General features: G+C 48.9%; 1 protein-coding gene across 1 annotated transcript; it reads right to left on the bottom strand.

Annotated features, from left to right (window-relative positions):
• Nucleotides 1-403: 403 nt before the first annotated feature.
• On the bottom strand, nt 404-19,647 carry TDG (thymine DNA glycosylase). The gene is made up of 10 exons (XM_056116390.1): nt 19,515-19,647; nt 14,173-14,327; nt 12,104-12,384; nt 10,080-10,149; nt 7,445-7,580; nt 7,160-7,242; nt 6,528-6,622; nt 3,607-3,778; nt 2,736-2,861; nt 404-2,292 (listed from the first exon to the last, which is right to left on the bottom strand). The coding sequence occupies exons 1-10, from the start codon at nt 19,535-19,537 to the stop codon at nt 2,159-2,161; spliced, it is 1,275 nt and encodes a 424-aa protein (XP_055972365.1). The 5' UTR covers nt 19,538-19,647; the 3' UTR covers nt 404-2,158.
• Nucleotides 19,648-19,958: the final 311 nt, after the last annotated feature.

The following is a 19,958-nucleotide window of genomic DNA, read 5'->3' as shown; positions in this document are numbered from 1 at the left end:
GTGTGCCAACTGCCGTGGAGACTGGGACCTCTGACTTCTACAGCACAAGCGCTAGTTATGGTCGTCTGGACTGTGTGAGTCAGAGAGAAACCCATCCAGGCATCAGTAATCACTTTGCTTACGTCTAAATGACAATTATACCCACACATTAAAAAAATTTCTAAATGTATTTTTTTGTATGTAAGTATTTTTTTAACAGGCCGTCAATCTTGTCTTTTGTAGAACAACTTATTACATTTAGAGTATCTGAAGAGTTAAACTATTTATAGTTTTTTTTTTTAAATGATTGTCATTACAGAAATGACTCTACATGTTAAATACCACAGAAAGTAAACATATCAGATTAAGGGGGAAAATACCAGTAAGTCTTGCTTCTTGTATAAAAACCTGCAACTTAAGGATAATCCTTCTTAAAGTACTTTTTTATTTAGAAACCATCAGACTTTCAAATGAATTTTAAAACCTTTTCATATTATTTAATGAAAGTCATACCATCGTATCACACACAGGATATACCAACATTTACTCCTCATTCATTGTATTTAGGAAAAACATCATCATTGTATGCTTGGAAAAACCCTCACAGCCACACTCTAGTGTGTGTCTGCCATTACTTTAAAGGCCTATTTTCTGCACTCAAAAAAAAAAAAAAATTTATTTAAGGTTCCAATAGATGTATACAAAAGCAATGAACAAGTTACATGCTTTACATAATCCCATGAAAAAATATTCAATTGCTCCTAATCCCTGATGCAAGGCACTTCCAAGTACCCGCACAAACATCCATGTAAACAGCAGTACAGTACATGATTTCAATAACATGAATGACTACACAGTTTGACCTAGACTGAAAAGAAAACAAAATCCATCACAGCCACACCTAAAAAATAATCATATTAAGATACACAACTTGGGTTTCTCTTATCATAAAGAGACCAGGCCATATGACTCTGGGGGAGGGGGGGAGAAATCATAAATATTTTCATATGAAAAACAGCATGCCCCAGACAGAGGAGACCAGGAATGAACGCATATGGCATTTCTGGACACCCAGCCCTAAGCTCTGCCGGCTCCAGCAGTGCGGACTATGTGTAGTGCCGTGGAAACGCGGCCGGAAATCACAAAGGTACATTACTCCAAATTAACCCGCATGGGGTTCACCTAGGCCATGGCAACGAGCAGGGAGGATGAAGCAGAAGAAAAGTATTTTTTAAATACTTGGCTTATCAGGTTTGCCTAAGCAAGAGAAAGTCTGTATTATTTGTCTCGGTACATCTGTGTACATAAAAGCACCAGTTTTAATCAGATGATCAAACACCCCTAGCACCTTGGTCCTCAGCCCGAAAATTCATTTCTTACCAGTTTCCAAGGAACCTCCTTAAAGACAAGGAGGCTAGATAATCTGGAGAGACAACAGTTCTTTCCCCATCAGATGGGGAAAGGTTCAACAGAGGGGAAGCGGACACAATTGAGAAGTCCTTCGACAGTCTCTGAACTCACTGGCGGCGGAGGAGTTTCTGCATGCCTCAAGGAGGCCGATGCCAGGCTGGGTTTGCCGGGTCGGGGCAGGTCCCCTGTGGCAGCCAGGCCTCACTCTGGCCTCTCCGCCCCGGCGACCGTCACTCTCAGCTGAAGGTGAGTGAGCGCATTGGGACGCTGGGAGCCCGTCAAACCTGGCTCCCCGCCGCACGGTGGGCCCACGCAGACACGGCCCCCTGCCTCCCCACAGCACCTCGTGAGAAGCATGCCCTGCTCGGGCATGAAAAGGGGTCGAGGGTGTACATATCTAGGTTTGTGCACAGTTCATCATCAAAAATAAATATTCAGACACTTGCCTTTTAAAAAGTACAGGTTAAAAGTGATTCCCCAAAGTAAATCAGTATCTTCATCGGCGAAATACAGTTTATAAAAAGCTGGAATGATGGTTAATTCAAATACAAAAACTCACATACCAAAAATAAAAAACAAACAAACAAAAACCCTACTTCTTCTTTTCCAAACTACTTAGGTTCATACAGTTGATTCTACTACACAACTGTACCATGATTACATCACTAGAGTAAAATGCTAATAAAATACTTCAGTTAGCAACTGAGGGCCACTTCCTGACCGCTGCATTAAAACTGCAGCGCTGCAGCGGGGCCGAGAAGCACCACTCTCAGGCCTGGGTTCCGTCCTCTTGTCCTTGTGTGCCGCACTGTGTGCTGAAGGGAGGAATCTGGTCTGTAAACGGCTGGGCCATCCACTGCCCGTTCGGAACGTCACTCAGCGCCGACTCTCCACTGGGAGCAGCTAAGGGGAAAGGAAACGAGGGTCCTTTATTCGACTTTTAACGTTTTAAATGATCAAATTAGGAGATTTTTAACAGCCCACTAAAGGAGAACATGATTTGTGAAGAAAACTGCTTGAGCACAATCTCAAGTGACTATTTGCAGATACAGATGGGTAAATCTTCGCTTGTCACTCAAGAGAGAAAATGCAATTCGAATGACTTACAGAGGCAGTGGCTTAGGAAAAATGCTCTGAAAACCTGCCCAGCGATGCTTCACTAGTCGGCACTGCCTTCAAACCTTTACTAGTTCAGTATTAGTCCCCTACCACGCCCTCCCTCAGTCCCTCCCTCCCAGGTCATCAGAGGCCTCTCCTGAGGAGGAGCCCCAACTTCCTCTTTCAGGACTCGCTTCTCAGCCCGAAGAAAGCAAGCATCTGCAAGGGGCGCAGCGAGCAGGACATACTTAGCCCATTGGCAAGGACGCTGCAAGGCTCACTACTGTACGGGTTTTCACTGTAAGCGCCTCCATAAGCAGCCTCGTAACCCGGATCGTACTTCTCTTCCTTCACAGCCATCTTCTTTGCATCCTCTGTGAGAGTAAAAGTGATTCAGACTTATTTCGCACAATTCTGAAGAGAGATTTAGAATTCTTCACCAAACAATACCTATTCTTGAATGTTCACAGTGGGATCTCTATCACTGTGGTGTTTTTTTTTTCTGGATGGGGGGGGGTAGGGGGTTGTTGGGCCCACCCAGCAGTGCTCAGGAGACGGTAGGGATGCCGGGGATTCAAAAGACAAGCTACCTGCTGTCCTGTTGCTCCCACCCCGTCACCATCACCTTTTCATTTCATATACTAAATTAAGTTTCAAGACCCATAAAAACCGAGAGTGAGAAGGAAAGTGCCTGCCATGGAGGCTGAGGGTGAGGTAGGGGTGGCGGAAGGGATACGGGGGGACACTGGTGGTGGGAACTGTACACTTGGAGGGAGGGGTGTTTGGTCATTGTATGACTGAAACCCAATCATGAAAACGTAGTATCTCACGGTGACCCAATTAAAACAACAACAACAACAAAACAACTAACAATCAAGACTGAACTATATATGCAGTCCCACATTTCTGAGGCCCCCAATTATCTGGAGGAGGACCCCGTGTAGCTGGAGGGTCTAGGGAGAAGGAGATGTTGACAGTGCTAATGTCCGTTACCAGAGAACCTGTCAACCACTTTTCTTGTTTGCAGCTCTTAAATTACTTTACACAATCTCACAATCTCACAATCTCACAATTACAACACCCCCACCAAACGAGTAAAGAATGCCGGTAGCGACAGACCTTGGGCCAGCTGTAAGTCGAATGTATATTGCACCTCCTGAACGTCTGTGTTCCGTTCAATGCCTTTCAGCTGATCTCTTAAGTCCTTCAACTTAATGTAGTAATGCACTTTGTCCTGGGCGCGAGGAAACTGCGCACATCTAGCACTAGATGACGGCATGACATAGCAGAGCTACAATCATAAAATGTCAGTTAAGTTCCAGAATTCCACTGAATCCATTCATTGAGAGCAGACATTTTTTCTTTGGATTAATAACTGGATATTTAAGACCTCTCAATATAAAATAGTGCTGAAAGAGTTTAAATCTGTAGTCCTTATTCATGGGAATATCAAAAAATACCTCCCGGCAAATGAGGCTCCACCATACTAATTCACATATTAATGACAGTCTTTTTTTTTGGGGGGGGGGTCACATCCGGCTATGCACAGGGGTTACTCCTGGCTCATGCACTCAAGAGTTGGCAGTGCTTGGGGGACCACGTGGGATGCTGGGAATCGAACCCGGATAAGCAGCGTGCAAGGCAAATGCCCTACCAGCTGTGCTATCGCTCCAGCCCCAACATATTAATAATAGTCTAAATAAAAGTCCTCCACCTTAAGTCCATCCTTACAGAGTTTTCCCCTAGTGTCATCAAGGCTGCCAGCCTAGAGGTATTCCACCAAGACACAAATGCTTATGTCTTCTCTCCTCTCCCTCACTCCTACAAACACATGCTTTTCTTTTTTCATTCACACTAATACATCTCAGAGCTGATTCTGTAACAACTATCTATATTAGAGTAAAAAAGTAAATCTTCCTGGGCTTGAAAGAACGTACAGTGGACAGGGCATTTGCCTTTGCATATGGTTCGATCGCCAGTATCCCATATGGCCCCCTGAGGACTTCCAGAAGTAATTCCTGAGAGCAGAGTCAGGAGTAACCCCTGAGCATCGTCAGATATGACCCCAAAGAAACGTTAAAAAACAAACTTCTTCTGACATTGTAAACTGTTTTTCAGCAGGGGTTATACAGTCCCCAGGATATTCCAGAGGGCACTGGTGAAAATCACATTAAGAGAGGGACCACGATGGGAGTGGGGGGTCAACCAGGAGGATGGGGGACACAGGCAGGAAACAGGTTGGAAGTGGAATGCAGCTGGAGAATGGGGGGTGAAGTAACTTTTCGTAACTGATTTAACCAGAGGCCAGGCTGTGAATCTTTAGTTCTTTTCAGTCTTCTTTTTTTTGGGGGGGGGTGGTGGTGGTGTTGGGGAAGGGGGGGTTTGGGGCCACACTCAGCGGTGCTCAGGTATTACCCCTGGCTCTGCACTCAGGAACCACTCTTGGAGAACTCAGGGGGACTATATGGGATGCTGGGAATCGAACCCGGGTTAGCTGCGTGCAAGGCAAGTGCCCTACCCACTATTCTATCTCTCTGGGCCTGTGTTTTCAGTCTTTCGATATTACCAAATTATAATGAAAAACCTTGTACATACTGAATTTTGCATTTAAGTGAATATGTAAGCTGGATAAATTCTTAGAGGTAAGAAGAAAAATTCTTAGAGCTAAGAAGACTTTTGCTTTCATCACACTAGAGGATGGCAAAAAGAAAAAAAACCCCTTCATAGATTGTAACAAAATATACAATATGCAAAAGAGACTGCTGGATTAACAGAATTTTTAGTCACAATTTTGTTGTTGCAATTTTAAAACTAGCCTCCATGCCACAAGCTATTGGAAAAAGTGTATTTATTTTTGGGGTCTCCCAAGCTCAGGAGTCCCAGGGCACCCACCCAGCAATGGACCCAAGGACTGAGTGCCCCTCTGGTGACCAGCAGCGATCCCAACGGGAAAGCAGGTGTCTCGGCACTCAGTCTTACGCTGGAGGCTGTGGGTTCAATCCCAGGCATCTGGCTCGAGGTGGGCACAAAACGTGCGCGGGCAGCCAGGGACAGTGGCCACTGGGCAGTCCTGGCCTGATGGTGTGAGCACCCAACCAACCGTGCACACCGCCCTGGCACTGCAACAATGTCAACAGATGGGAGAGGAGGGAGAAAGGTGAAGGCTGTAGGGCAAACACCCACAGACACACGGTGGACATGATCACGTTTGAAAACCAGCCCATGATTTCACAAATTTATGTGTGAAATGAAAGCACGGAAGGCAAGTCAGACTTACTGAATGTCCTTGGGAAACTGGCCGGCCTTATTTTTACGGCTCTAGTAAAACCGAGCTAAGACAGTAAATGGGCGATTAGCAATTTTACTAGTTAGGTGTGTCATTATGTGTTTGTTTCACAACTGAAAGGGCTGACCAACTTGATTTTGACAAGGATATGCCAAGTATATAAACGATCTATGACAGCACATAGTCTTGTATCTTTACGAAGGTAACAAATACATAGAAGAAAGGCCCTCCCGTTGTTCATCGATTTGCTCGAGCGGGCCCAGTAACGTCTCCATTGGAGACTTTGTTGTTACTGTGTCTGGCATATCGAATACATCACGGGGAGCTTGCCAGGCTCTGCCATGCGGGTGAGATACTCTCGGTAGCTTGCTGGGCTCTCCGAGAGGGGCGGAGGAATCGAACTCGGGTCGGCCATGTTGGCTGTGTGCAAGGCAAACGCCCTACCGCTGTGCTATCGCAGAAGCCCCAACAAGCCCCAACAATACATAAATACATTTTAAAGGCAGCAAGCTGGTTCCTCTCCGTAGAGGAGCCAAATGATAAAAACTCATTGCCATTTGTGATGCTACGTGAATTCCCAACCACTAGTTCAAGTTCAAGACATAGAGGTTATTAGATTTTTTTTTTTTAATTCAGGGGGTTTTCCCCATGGCACGGACACAAATACAATGGGTAGGACAAATTTGAAAAAGGCACCAGCTAGAGAATGTTCCTGCTAGAGGCTCATTGTAGACATACGAATTTAAGTACTTACAGTTTCTGTGTCTGGGATTTTATGGGGCTGAAGTCCAAATTCTAAGTTCTTAACCTTGACTCCAAAAACTTCTTTACTAAATATTTCATAAATACCTAAAATGGAACACAAACACAGTTATCATTACTTTTCCCATGGTGCTAGCAAAAAGGACGAAAGTTCAAAACCAGGGCCACAGGGATCATTGCCTGGCATGCAGTGAACTTTGTTCAAAACCCCGGCCCACATATGGTTCCCCAAGCACCGCTCGCAGCCAGTCACTCCCGAGAGAGACACGACTAGCCCCTGAGCACCTCCTGACGTGGGTCAAAATACACCCCACCCCCAAACAAAACAAAATAAACTTCAAAGATAGTCGTGGGCAGGGATGTGGCTCAGGAACAGTGAAAGACCCTGGGTTTGATCCATGGTATCAGGAATCAAAATAAAACAAAGCGGGGACCAGAGAGATAGTCCAATGGGTAGGGTGCATGCCTTGCGTGCAACTGACCTAGGTCTGTTCCCTGGCACCTCCTATGGCCCCCTGATCCCACCAGGAATGATCCTGCAGACTCAGGAGTGAGCCGTGAGCACCGCCAAGTGTGGCCCCAAAACAAAAACACTAAAATAAAAAAAAAAAAAAAAACCTTTACATTTTCCATTAAACACTGCTATCCGCGGCTGATACTTCTGTAACTTCTGCACAAGTATACGTCCTCCTTCACGGAATTCTTTACTGGAAAAAAATAAATTAAAAAAATACATAAATTTGGCAGTACTTATAAAATGAGAAATTCAGGCTACCTTCAATGAAAGATCACGCTATACTTAGCATATAATATCACCAGTAACATCCGTCCTTGCCTGAACCAGGTACCGTGGGACACTGGAGGGAGGCCAGCAGCCAAGGCTCCAGCCTTAAGGGGTGATGCACTTACCTGGAAAGATCCTTGCTGCCTGGCGTGGTCCTTTCCACCATATTGGTAAACCCAATACCATATTTCCCTGGTAATGTGTGGTCATCCATGTGATTCAGCTGAACTTCACTCAGCCCTGACATAAACAGACACTTCCCTGTGAGAGAGAATTCAGGTGAGAATTCGGAGGAAGGCTTTTGCCTAGTGAACTGATGTGGTTGTCTCTTTTCTTTTCTATTTTCTTTTATTTTTATGTGGTGCTGGGGACCAGAACCCAGGGCTTCAGCCTTTCAAAGCAAGCGCTGGGCCACTGACCCACATCCTTGGTCCTTGGTCACATGTTAACGATTTATGACAACCTGAACGGCAATGGGCGTCATCCCCTGTAGGGGTAAGGTCAGCAGCGATCATGCAAAGTCAGGATTCTGTCTGCACTAGCAAAACGGTGTGCTATGGTTACTATGCCGATAATAAGAACAAAAGTAGTGAAACTCATGGAAAAATAATTCAAACAAGGGGCTGGAGTGATAGTACAGCGGGTAGGGTGTTTGCCTTGCATGCAGCCGACCCAGATTCGATTCCCAGCATCCCATATTGTCCCCTGAGCACCGGCAGGAGTAATTCCTGAGTGAAGAGCCAGGAGTAACCCCTGTGTGTTGCCGGGTGTGACCCAAAAGGAAAAAAGGAAAAAAATAAGGAAAAAAAAAATTTTTTTTCCAAAAGGAAAAAAATAAAGACAGAACGGGGCCAGAGTCAGGGAGCCTTGTTGGAAGGCTGTGCTGTGACTCTCCCAGCCAGCTTACAGGTTCTCACTGCCGAGCTTCTATTGAAATACCCTTAAAGTTGGCACTAAATGAGATGAAGAAACTTATTTGTTCCTAGGTTGGCTGTTCGAAGGCAGCTGGACTTGTTTACAAATATGGCTTCATTCCCAAGCCGGCTGGGCAGAAGCTGGTCACAATTTTTGCACAGCAAAAAATTCTGGACCCGGTGTTATTGTGTTGATTTGGATAAACTAGGCATTTGGTCTTTGAGAGTTTGGCACTCGGTTTATGGGTACAATGAGTGATAAAGTACTTTGAATTTAGTTTTAAGATTCTGAAATTTATACTTGAATAGTACAATTTGATTCTTAAAAATAAATTTTAAAATTGTTTACAAAGGCTAAGTTTGTAACAAGGTGACTAATTTATCTACAGCTGCTATAGAAAGCTGTTCTAAAACTTGAACTTTTTTAAATGGTGAACTTTATTTTTTTATTTAGTTTAATTGCCTTACCATACATTTTTAATCAGTAAGGCTTAGGTGAACCTGGTGCTTAAACTGCTCTGAACAGGGAGAATATCAAAGGAATCATAAAAATGCTACGGCTCCTACTTAGGGCTTATTTGTATAATAATCCATTTTGTACATCACAATTTGGGTGAAAACTTAAGTACCCTACACGCATATATGTGTGTGTACATATATATATGCATATATATATATACACACATATATATATACATATCAATGAGAAAAAGTCACTTTATTACTCTCAGATATCCCTAAGGGTCTTTTTCTTTTCCTTTAAATTTAGTGTGACTAAGGCTTTATTTATGTCTTGCAAAACTCACAGATGGTGTCAAAGTGATAAAGCTTTTATTTTTCTTAAAGTAGAAGAGTATTAAATGTATACTGACTCCTAGAAATCTATTTATTAAAAGAACCTGACATAAGAACTTGCTAAATATATAGCTATATATATATGAACTTGCTATATATATATATGAACTCCAGCCATAAGTGGATTTAATTAGAAAAAACTCTACTTTGACGGCTAGTTTATTCTAATGAACAACACACGTGAAGTCATTCCTTCTAAAAAATGATAAATTTAAGCTATTGTTATGATATGAAGTCCTCTGTATTTTTTAAAGACCATTTTAGTATTTGTCTGTAAAGAAAACACCAATAAAACTGTACATATGTATTATATAAATGTAATCTTTTAATACTATTTACTTTTAGTAACTAATTTAGTTACTTTTAACAAGTAATACTATTTACTTTTAGAAACACAAAATTTTTTAGGCTGGAACATAAAATGTTTAGAGGCTGGAGACTGTATAGCAGGTAGGGTGTTTGCCTTGCACGTGGTCACCCTGGGTTCAATCCTGGACACAACATGTGGTCTTCTGAGCATCGCCAGGAGTGATTCCTGAGTGCCGAGCCAGGAAATCGCCCCGAGCACCACTGGGTGTGCGTTTAATGAGTGGCCAGAGAATTGTTTAGAGGCTGAGCATGTATTTCACTACACCGTAGCCGGGGTTCGAGCTCTGGCAACCTAACACCACGGACAACCACCGCTGAACCCAACCTGGCCTCCAGACCAGAACACTAGGAAATATTCAGTGACGTATTTCTAGACTTTTAGTTTCATATACACACAGATATAAAATGTCCATGTAATATATATATATGTGTATAAATATATATATATATTTTTTTTTTCTTCTTAGTGCTGGGAACGGAACCCAGCGCCTCACAGGTGCCAAGGTAAGTGCTCCATCACTAAACCACATTCCCGTTATCCTGTATCTCTAATTTAACCAAGATAGTTTGGTTTTAAAAAAAGGGAATACTTTTTAAAAACTAATAAAAATTAACCACTTACAAAAATGATTTCCAGGTCCAGGATAATGATGCCCTTTGTAAGCAGCCATGAGTCCAGGGTTTATGCCAATCTACAAAACAAAATGTTTACATATTTTAGATCACCATCATCATTATGCGAACACGTCTTGGATCATTGTATTTGGGGGGGAGGTTTGGGGCCATGCCTGGTGATACTCAGGGCTTTCTCCTGGCAATGCTCGGGGGACCGTATGGGATGCCGGGGACTGAACCTGGGTCAGCTACGTATAAGGGAAATACCCTACCTGTTGTACTATGGCGTTGGCCCCACTCATTAATTTTGGAGCAGACCCTGGCCCAGCAGTGCTTGAGGGACTGTGAAATGCTGGGGATCCAACCCTGAGCTCAATATCCAAGTAGCATTCTAACAGGAAGTTCTGGCTCAAGCCACTATACTCTGTTGTTGTCGGAAGATAATGCTGCTACTGGCCCAGGGAACAATGGCAATGTCCAGCTTGACTGTCAAAATGCCAGAGAGTCTTGCCAAGAGCTCAGCTCCTGAGATACCATTAAAGCAACTATTTCAGAGCTAGAGAGATAGTAGGACCTTTGCCTTCACTGTGGCTGCTTCGGTTCAATCCCTGGTATCCTACATTGTGCTGTGTGCCCAGCAAACGCCCCCTCCCCCCCCAACCCCGGAGAGAGAGCACAGCAGGTAGGGCGCTTGCCTTGTATGCAGCCGACCTGGGTTTGATCCCTGGTACCCATATGATCCCTGTGCACAGAGCTAGGAATAATTCCTGAAGCACCGCTGGGTCTGGCCAAAACGTCTATTTCTTTTGACTTCAAACATGCCTATACAAGCTGAAGTGGTAACAGTGGGTAGGAGCCTGCCTTGCACGCAGCAGACCCAAGTTCAATCCCTGGCAACTGGATGGTCCCCTGAGACCTGCAAGTAATGATCCTTAAGCACAGAGCAAGGTGTAAGTCATGAGCACTGCTGGGTGTGGTCCAAAATAAAAATAAAAAGACAACCATGTCTCTTGTTTGTCTTTTGATTTGCCAGATTTTTTTTTTTTTGGCCCAGTGCCTCACACACACAACTTCTGGCTATTCCTTGGCTTGGATGCTTTGCTATTTTTGGTTTTAAAAAACAATTCTAGAGGGTAGAACAATAGTACAGCAGGGCGGGTGCTCATCTTGCAGGCGGTCAACTGGGGTTCGACCCCTGGGATTTTACGAGCACCACCAGGAGTAATTCCTGAGAAGAGTCAGGAGCAACCTCTTTGCATGGCCAGGTATGGCCCTAAAACCAAACCTACCCAAAAATATCCTATCCTTTAAATATCCTTAAAAAAAAAAAGAGGGGGGGCTGGAGCAATAGCACAGCAGGTAGGGCATTTGCCTTGCACGCAGCCGACCTAGGTTCGATTCCCAGCATCCCAGCATCCCATATGGTCCCCCGAGCACCACCAGGAGTAATTCCTGAGTGCAAGAACCAGGAGTAACTCCTGTGCATCGCTGGGTGTGACCCAAGAAGAGAGAAAAAAAAAATTCTATCAAGGGACCAGAGAGATAGTACAGTGGGGAGGTCTCTTGCCTGGCACATAGCCCACTTGGGTTCAATCTCCAGTAGCTCATATTGTCTCCTGAACCTCATATGGAGTGAACCCTGAGCACAAAGCCAGGAGGAAGTCCTGAGTACCACTGGGTGTGGCCCAGCCATGTTCACCCTCCCTACCCCCCCTAAATTCCTTTACCTGACATCCACCTGCGCCCACCTGGACTGGAGAGACGTGATGGAACATTCAAGCAACCAGAGCCTGGAGCAGCCTCGAGGCTGTCTCCCAATCCCCACCAAGCAGCTCACCCGGTACCCAGCCCCGCGGACCCAAGGCGTCTGCAATCTAAGTGATGCGCAGGGACTGTCCTTAAATGGTGAAAAGACTTCTCAGAAAAAGGTCCTTACATGCAGCACGACCGAACGGAGATAAAAAGTGGACAAGCCACATCACAACCCACCAACACTATTTTATCGGACCAGAGGAGGACAAAAATCCTTACAATGACGATGTCCAGATTGAACGTCAAAATGTCGGGGAGAGTCTTGGTCAAAAGCTCGGCTTCTGAAACGCCATTAAAACGGTCCACTTTTCTTTTGACTTTAAACGCATCTGTGATTTTTTCTTGCTTGTCTTTTGATTTTTTGGATTTGCCAGATTTTTTTGCCTCAGCAGGTTTTTTAGGTTCCGCTGGCTTTTTGGGTTCCGCTCGCTTTTTGGGTTCCGCAGGCTTTTTGGCTTGTGACGCTGCTCTGGGTTTTCTTTTTCTTCCTCTTGGGGCCTCTGAAATACAGATGTCGCCACGATAAAAACGTTAGACAGCTTTCTCAGCAGTCACCCTGTTGACATCCCTTTTGCCTTTCTTGTCTAAATCCCAGCATCAGCATCCTCTGCTAGCTGTTCTCCATCCTTCACCCCCCCAGGCTGGACCCATGTGATCCCAACACCCCCTCCTCTGTGAGATGTTCTAGGGACAAAGCCTCCAGAATAATCACAGGCTCGATGTTCAATCTTACCAACTGCTGCCCTCCCCTTCCTCACACCTGCCAAGATAAAATATACAGGAAGAGGGGCTGGGGCAAAAGTAAGCAAGCAGGCAGGGCACTTGTGCTGCAGGTGGCTGACCCAGGTTAGATCCCTGGCATCCCAAATGGTTGCCCGAGCCCCAGTAGCAGTGATCCCTGAGCACTGTCACATGTGGACCCGCAGCTGCCTCCACGAGGGAAATGCGTATAGGAAGAAAACATTCCAAGTGAACATCCCTAATTTCAGCAGAGGAGTCTCAAACAGGGGTGAATCGCTTGAAGAATGCGGCAGAGGCTGGAGACAGGGCAACTGGCTGGCACAGGCCTGCACGTGGGAAGCCAGGGCACTGCGTGGTCCCCAGAAAGGTGGGAGCAGCCCCCAGCACTGCTGGGTGTAGGCCAAAGACCAACAAATAATAGAAGTATCTCCAACACCACCAGGTATTCTTGAGGATGCAAAATCTCCCTTGGTTAAGAATCCCTGGTCCCCCGGCATTACGGGCAGGGGTGGGGGAGCCATGTTTTTCTTACCCCTGAGTCTCAGCATCTCATCCCCTCCCCTGCGATGCCCGCCTCCTGTCCTTCCTCCCCTCACTGCCCTGAGCGCCCCCGAGCAGGAAACCACCTCCGTCCAGTTCCCTGACCAGGAAAGGCGGTGAGGAGTATTCTAGCATGTTCCTCACACAACGTTTCTATAGAATATGCTGACTCCCCCCCCCCCCCAACCCACCACCACCTACCCAAATCTACCCTCCCTGCCTCTTCTCTTCTCTTGGTCAATGGCAGGCGCCTTCACCATCGACAGCCTGGGCTGGGACCCTGGAGTTGGTCCCTGGGTGCCACTTCTCCCTTGGCCCCCGTGAAACCCACAGCACGGCCTGGCCAGGCCACTCCATCTCCTCTGTCTTCCTCTATGCCTTCAGGCCTCACTTGGTTCCGAGCTGACCCAAGCCGTTTCTAATCCCATTTCGTGCCTCCGAATCCTGCCAATTCATCCCCCACCTGAGCCCCAGACTGCTGTTGTAAGTGTCAACGTATGCAAGTCACCCGCTGCTTACATTCAATTTCCTGGTCCGTAACAGGATCATGCACCTCCCATCAGTGTCTCTGGCCAGGGCGTTCCCAGGGCCCAGATTGTGCTCCTGCCATTCATCTCCTCAGGAGCCCATTCAGAGCTCTGAGCCTTGGTCTGAGCTAGCTGCTGACCCCATGGACTCCCCGGCGGTCCATTTCTCTTCTCCGACTCTTTTTTCTTTCCTAGACTAGTAGATTTCAGCACATATTTGGTACCCAAAAAACAATACCTTAATGCTAAAATCTATCACTAAACCTTTTGTAAGCATTTGCGTGCGTGCGCGTGATCTGGGGCACCCCGGCAATATTCAGCAGCTCTGCGTTTGGGGGCTGCTCCCGAAGGTGCTCGGGGACCGTGTGGTGTCGGGGACTGGAACAGCAAGGCCTTCAGCCTGCACCCCATCTCTGGCTGGCCCCCGAGCACTTTCCTCGCGCCACAGCTCCTGTCCCCGAGTGTCCAGAGTGAACTTACCTGGCATGGGCTCCTCCGCCGGAGCGGGCAGCGGGGCTTCGGCCGTCGCTGGCTCCTCGTGCATCGGCTCTTCCCTCGGCACCATGGGGGCCGGCGCCTCGGCCATCGTGGGTGCAAAAGGAAACGAATAGAAAGCCGGAACCTGAAGGGAACAGCTGAAAGAACAAGGAAGCGTAAGGCAGGGCAGGGAGAGTGCCACCCACCACAGGGATGGTTCAGCATACAGCCGGGCTCCAGCAGTGACTCAGGTAGGAAACGGGGCAATAAGAGGAAGAAACCAGAGTCCAACACACAACCTTCACCCTCTCCTTCCCAAGGGCCCGCGCAGCCGGGAAAGCCCAACGATCAAGTCAGCCTAGACTTTCTCTGCAGCACACTGTTTCTACTTTCAGAGTTTCTTCCTCCTGCTACAAGCATCCCCTCCAATCCTCCAACCTAACTCCACCCCTGTTCAGCTGCAGCAACAGTGCAGGAGTGCCTGATCTAACCCACTCTTCACTCTCATGCAGTTACTCCCACCTACAATCACAATTACTTTTCTGTGGCAACAGCCCTTAGGACCGACTTGTTCTCAGGGGCCAGAGAATGAGTACAGTGGGTAGCGAGTACAGGGTGCTTGCCTGGCACATGGCCAACCTAGACTCAACCCCAGCACCCCATATGGTGCCCCAAGCCCACTCAGGAGTGATAACTGAGCTCAGAGCCAGGAGTAATCCTGAGCACTGCCAGGTGTGGCTACTCCCAACCTCCGCCCAACAAGACCTATTTGGTCAGGTAGACTTCCAAGAATACAGTACAGTATTATTTGCTGTGATGACCATGTTGTTCATTAGGTTCCCAGGAGGATCAGGGGTGGGGTCGCTGCTGATGTCTGGCGGGGCGTCGTGATGCCCATGACTAAACTGGGACCTCCTACATGCAAAGCAGGCGCTCCAGCCTGATGGGCTATTTCTCCAGCCCTCGTCTTTTCTTTTTTGGGGGGAGGAGGATGCACTCTGTGCTCGGGCCCGCTCCCTGTGGGACTTGGGGACAACAAGATGCTGGGGATCAAACTCAGGTTGGGTCACAAGCAAGACAAGCACCTTAGTCCCCATGGTATCAAGACAAGCACCTCAGTCCCTGTGGTATCTCTTGTGCCCCTCATCTGCAGTCTGTTTTGGTGCAAGAGGGCGCCCACCTGGTGGTGCTTGCTCAGGGACGGTATTTGCGGGAGCATCTCCCACGCAGAGCTCCAACTCCAGCCCAGGAGCGTCTCTGGTTGGGCAGAGCTCTGAAGAGTTTGCAGTCTACGCGGCCTACGGCCACCGTCTCCTCATTCCCATCCCTATTCCAATGTAACTTAATGTTCTCTAGCAACGTGCGGGTCAACATATCTGCCTGGTTGCTTGCTCTGGATCTCCTGTCGCCGTGCGCATCTGTGCAGTCTGTTTTTTCATTTGCTGGTTTTATTGTGGCACCCCAGCCAGTGGGGGCCTCTCAGCAGTTGGGTGCTTTCCCCTTGCACTGCAGGAGGCCCAAAGTGTGTGTCACGATGACCACATTTTAAAAGGACCCTGGCAAGCTAGAGTGCTTTGAATCACATTTCACCTCTGCCATTTAGTAGCTCGGAAGGAAAATTCCTTAACCTGTTTCAGCTTTCCTCCTCCATCTGACTTTTATATCCCCCCCTTTTGGGTTCACACCCGGCAATGCTCAGGGGTTAGTCCTGGCTCTGAACTTAGAAATTACTCCTGGCAGTGCTCGGAGGACCATATGGGATGCCGGGGATTGAACCCAGGTTGGCCGCAGGCAAGGCAAACGCCCTAACCGCTGTACTATCACCCCAGCCCCCATCCCCCATTTTTTTGGTTTGTTTGTTTTTTTGGGTCACACCCGACGATGCTCAAGGGTTACTCCTGGCTCATGCACTCAGGAATTGCTCCTGGCAGTGCTCAGGGACCCTATGGGATGCTGGGAATCAAACCTGTGTCGGCCATGTTGGCTGCGTGCAAGGCAAACACCCTACCCGCTATCGCTCCAGCCCCACCACATTTTTTGTTTTGGAGCCACACCTGGCAATGCCCAGGGCTTACTCCTGGCTCTGAGCTCAGGATCACTGCTGGTGGGGCTTGGGGAACCATATGTGCTGTGAGGGATCAAACCCTGGGAGGCCGTGTGCAAGGCAAGCATCTTAACCCCCTGTACTCTCTCCCCAGGCAACCCCTCCCAGCCCCCACCCCAACTTTCCCACCAGGTAAAATGGCAACAGTCAGTCGATACACTTCAAACTGGGTGGCAAAACCAAAACAGAAAAAGTGTCTAACTACAATTTGTTATCCCAATAAAGACAGTTTTCCTAGCACAGGAGAATTGGAGGGTTTCCGTCACCTCTAGTTAGATCACGCCAGTGAACGAGGCAGAAAACCCGAATGTCTCTGTTCTTTCTCATTCCCTCCAGTGGGCAGTGGGCAGAGACAGGGGACACTGAGGTTCCGGTCTCCCCCTTGTCCTGGACTAGACCTAAGTCATGCAGTCACTGTCCAGGCCTGTTCTCACGTCAGATTGCGGGGGCAGGGAAGATTCAGGGGCACTTGGTGCTTGGGAGGTACAGAACTCCTGGCTGTGCTTCTGCTAGGAAAGGCATGGCACCTCCCCTCTCTGCCCTCATCAGCCACGCCTTGCTCAGAAGCCTCCTGGGTCTCTCAGTAGCACTGTCCTCCAGTTATTCATCTATTTGCTCGAGCAGGCACCAGTAACATCTCCATTGCGAGACTTGTTGTTACTGTGTTTGGCATACTGAGTATGCCACAGGGAGCTTGCCAGGCTCTGCCATGCAGGCGGGATCTCTCAGTAGCCGGCCGGGCTCGCCAAACAAGCTCTCAGAGTCTCTCAGTATCTCTACAGAAGACTGAACCACCTCTGAGGGCTGATCTTTCCTGCACTCAGGGCTGCTGTCACTTTCCCTGGTCACTTGTCACTTTGCTGGTGTCTTTTCTGTCCCCAGAAAATGTCCTCCTATGCTCCAATCCATTAGAAACATTCTGGTCCCCTTCCTTTTTTCCCTTTATTAATTCAATTGTAAATGCTTGTCACGACCCATACACTATTTTCTCTCTTACAAAAATAAAAAAAAGAGAAAAAGTCCCAACCCACAGAATGTTTTCCCCTTTGAACTTTTTTATTTTTGGGCTCTGCACTGAAGAATCCTGCCGGTGCAAAGGACACCCAACCACAGATACACACACCCTACAGAAACACACAACCATTCCACCCGGGATGTCAGAGATCAAACCTGGGTTCCAAAACACACACACACACACACACACACACACCATACACGATGTCAGAGAACAAAACTGGGTTCCAACACACACACACACACACACACACACACACACACACACACACACACCATACACGATGTCAGAGAACAAACCTGGGTTCCAACACACACACACACACACACACACACACACCATACACGATGTCAGAGAACAAACCTGGGTTCCAACACACACACACACACACCCCATACGCGATGTCAGAGATCAAACCTGGGTTGCCCACATACTCATCACTTACATCACTTACTTCTGGTTTTATGCTCTTGGATCACCTTCGATTACACTTGACAGCCATATGTGGGTCGGCCGGCTTAACCCTTGTAATATCTCCTTAGCTGATGTTTAGCAGTCCTAATATCATAGTATTATCAAGTTTTTGAGTTTGCAAAAGTTTACCCCAGGAAATTGGGAAAATTCAGTCTGCCCTTGTGCTTCCGAATGACTCTGACCTCAGATGAACCCAGGGAAGCAGTTCTCTGAAACCCTTGACTTTGTACTTGCTGGTCAGGGAGTGAAATGCAGTGTTTTTGTTTAGGAAGGGGATGTCTAAAAATTCAAAGGGGATGGGGGCTGGAGACATGAGCACGGATGGGGTGTGCCCCTCCCCCCCCAAAAAAAGACAGCTAAACACTGCTCGGGAGAGAGAGACTACTGTCTGTGCGGTAAGCCACTCAAGTCTTAAAAGGTGTCATTTATCTGATGACAGGCTTTACCCAGGTTTCAATTCTGTGCCGCGGACGTTGTGATTTCCTAGAGTTCTTGGGGAATACTGTTCTTTAATAAAGCGATTCTTTCCTGGAGAAAAAAAATTGGGAAAAAGTACAGCAGGTAAGGCTCTTGCCTTTCATGCAGCTGACAGGGATTCGAGCCCCGGCACCCCACAGGGTTCCCAAGCCCCTCCGGGCGTGATCCCTAAGTCCAGAGCCAGGAATAAGCCTTGAGCACCGCTGGGTGTGGCCCCCAAACAACTACTCCTTAGAAAATAAGGGACCCAGCTGGGAAAGCGCTCGCCATGAACGTGGCCTATGTAGGTTCCATAGCCCGCACCACAAATGATTTCCCCCGCGTCCCAGGGCCTCTAGGAGTGATCCCTGGGCGCAGGGCCATGAAGCGGCCTTGAGCATCTGGGGCTGTGCCCTCAACCTCCATCCCCCAATGAAAGAGAATTTTGGCAAAGACGCTGGAAAAGAACTCGCTGGGATTCATTCGAGCCAGAGGCAGGCAAGTGCCCCTTTGACCGCGTGCATCTCCTTTTCCTACTCTTGCCCCCCACTCCACACAGACCCAAAGCTCGTGGGATTCCCCTGGGATCCCCTTCTTCACGGATCCCGAGTCCGTCCTGCTGATGCCCAGGGGCCAGGGCCCCCCTGGGTCCGGAGAGGGCAGGAAGTCTAGGAGCAACGTCAATCACCCCCACGTCGGCCACCAGCTTCCCGGCTAAGTCGTGCGCCCGGGGCTCCCCATCTCTGCCGGGGCCAATCTCGCCATCTCCTCCACGAGGCCGGCTCAGGGCAGAGCCCCGAGCCCGTGGGCCACCTACGCGCCTCGCAAGCGCCGAGGGCTGGCGTGGGAGGCGGGGTCAGGCCGTGCTCAGGCGCCAGGGTGGCGGCCGGAAGCGACTGTGGCCCGGACACCGCCGGCTGCCCACCCAGGCGGCTTTGAAATCTCGCTAGGAGCCTGGGGAAAGCCCCCCGGGAGTCGGGTCCTGCCGCGCCGCAGCAACGAGGTGGGGGGGGACCGTGGCAGACCCTCGCGGCGCGCACGCGCGACCTGGGCCTTTGTAGCCGGCCGCGGCCTCAGCGACCCCGGCGCGCGTGCGTGCGCGTGCCCGCCGGCCGCGACCTTTAAAGCCCCTGGCGTGCGTGCGCGCGCCCGCCGATCGCGATTCCTAAAGCCCCCCGCGTACGTGCGCGCGCCCGCCGATCGCGATTCCTAAAGCCCCCGGCGTGCGTGCGCGCGCCCGCCCGGCCAGCCGCGAAGGGGCGCGGGGGAGGGGCGGCGCTCGGCCCCGGCTTTTACCTGCCCGCGTTCTCCGCTTCCATCCCCTGCCGCCGCTCGCCGGGGATCGCTCTTGCCGGGAAAGCGAAAACGACTCGGTGAGGGCGGGGTGGTGAGAATCTGGAGTGCCGCGGGGTAAGGACGTGCGGCTGTATGACAGTCACCAGAGGCTTGGACCCGATTGCTGGCAGAACGGAGACGGCGGCTGGCTTGCAAGCTCCTCCCCCAAGCGGCTTCGTTTCCCCCTCCCCCCCGCCCTCCTACCTCCTCTCTTCCCGGGCCGCTGGGTGCTTCCGGCCGCGCAGTGCCAGGGGCTCCGCCCTCGTCGTCACGTGACGCCGGACAGGCCAATCGCGCTCGCGCTCCCGCTCGTTGGTTTTTCCGCTCCTCGCCGCAAGGCCTTTCGGGAAGGGTGGAGGACAGAAAGAGAGGGAGGGGCTGCCTTCTGCTGAGCTAAGCTTTTGT

Source organism: Sorex fumeus, unplaced genomic scaffold (assembly GCF_029834395.1).
Source record: "Sorex fumeus unplaced genomic scaffold, SorFum_2.1 ptg000003l, whole genome shotgun sequence".
In the NCBI taxonomy this organism is placed as follows: Eukaryota; Metazoa; Chordata; class Mammalia; order Eulipotyphla; family Soricidae; genus Sorex; species Sorex fumeus.
This window is presented reverse-complemented; position numbering and strand designations above follow the sequence as displayed.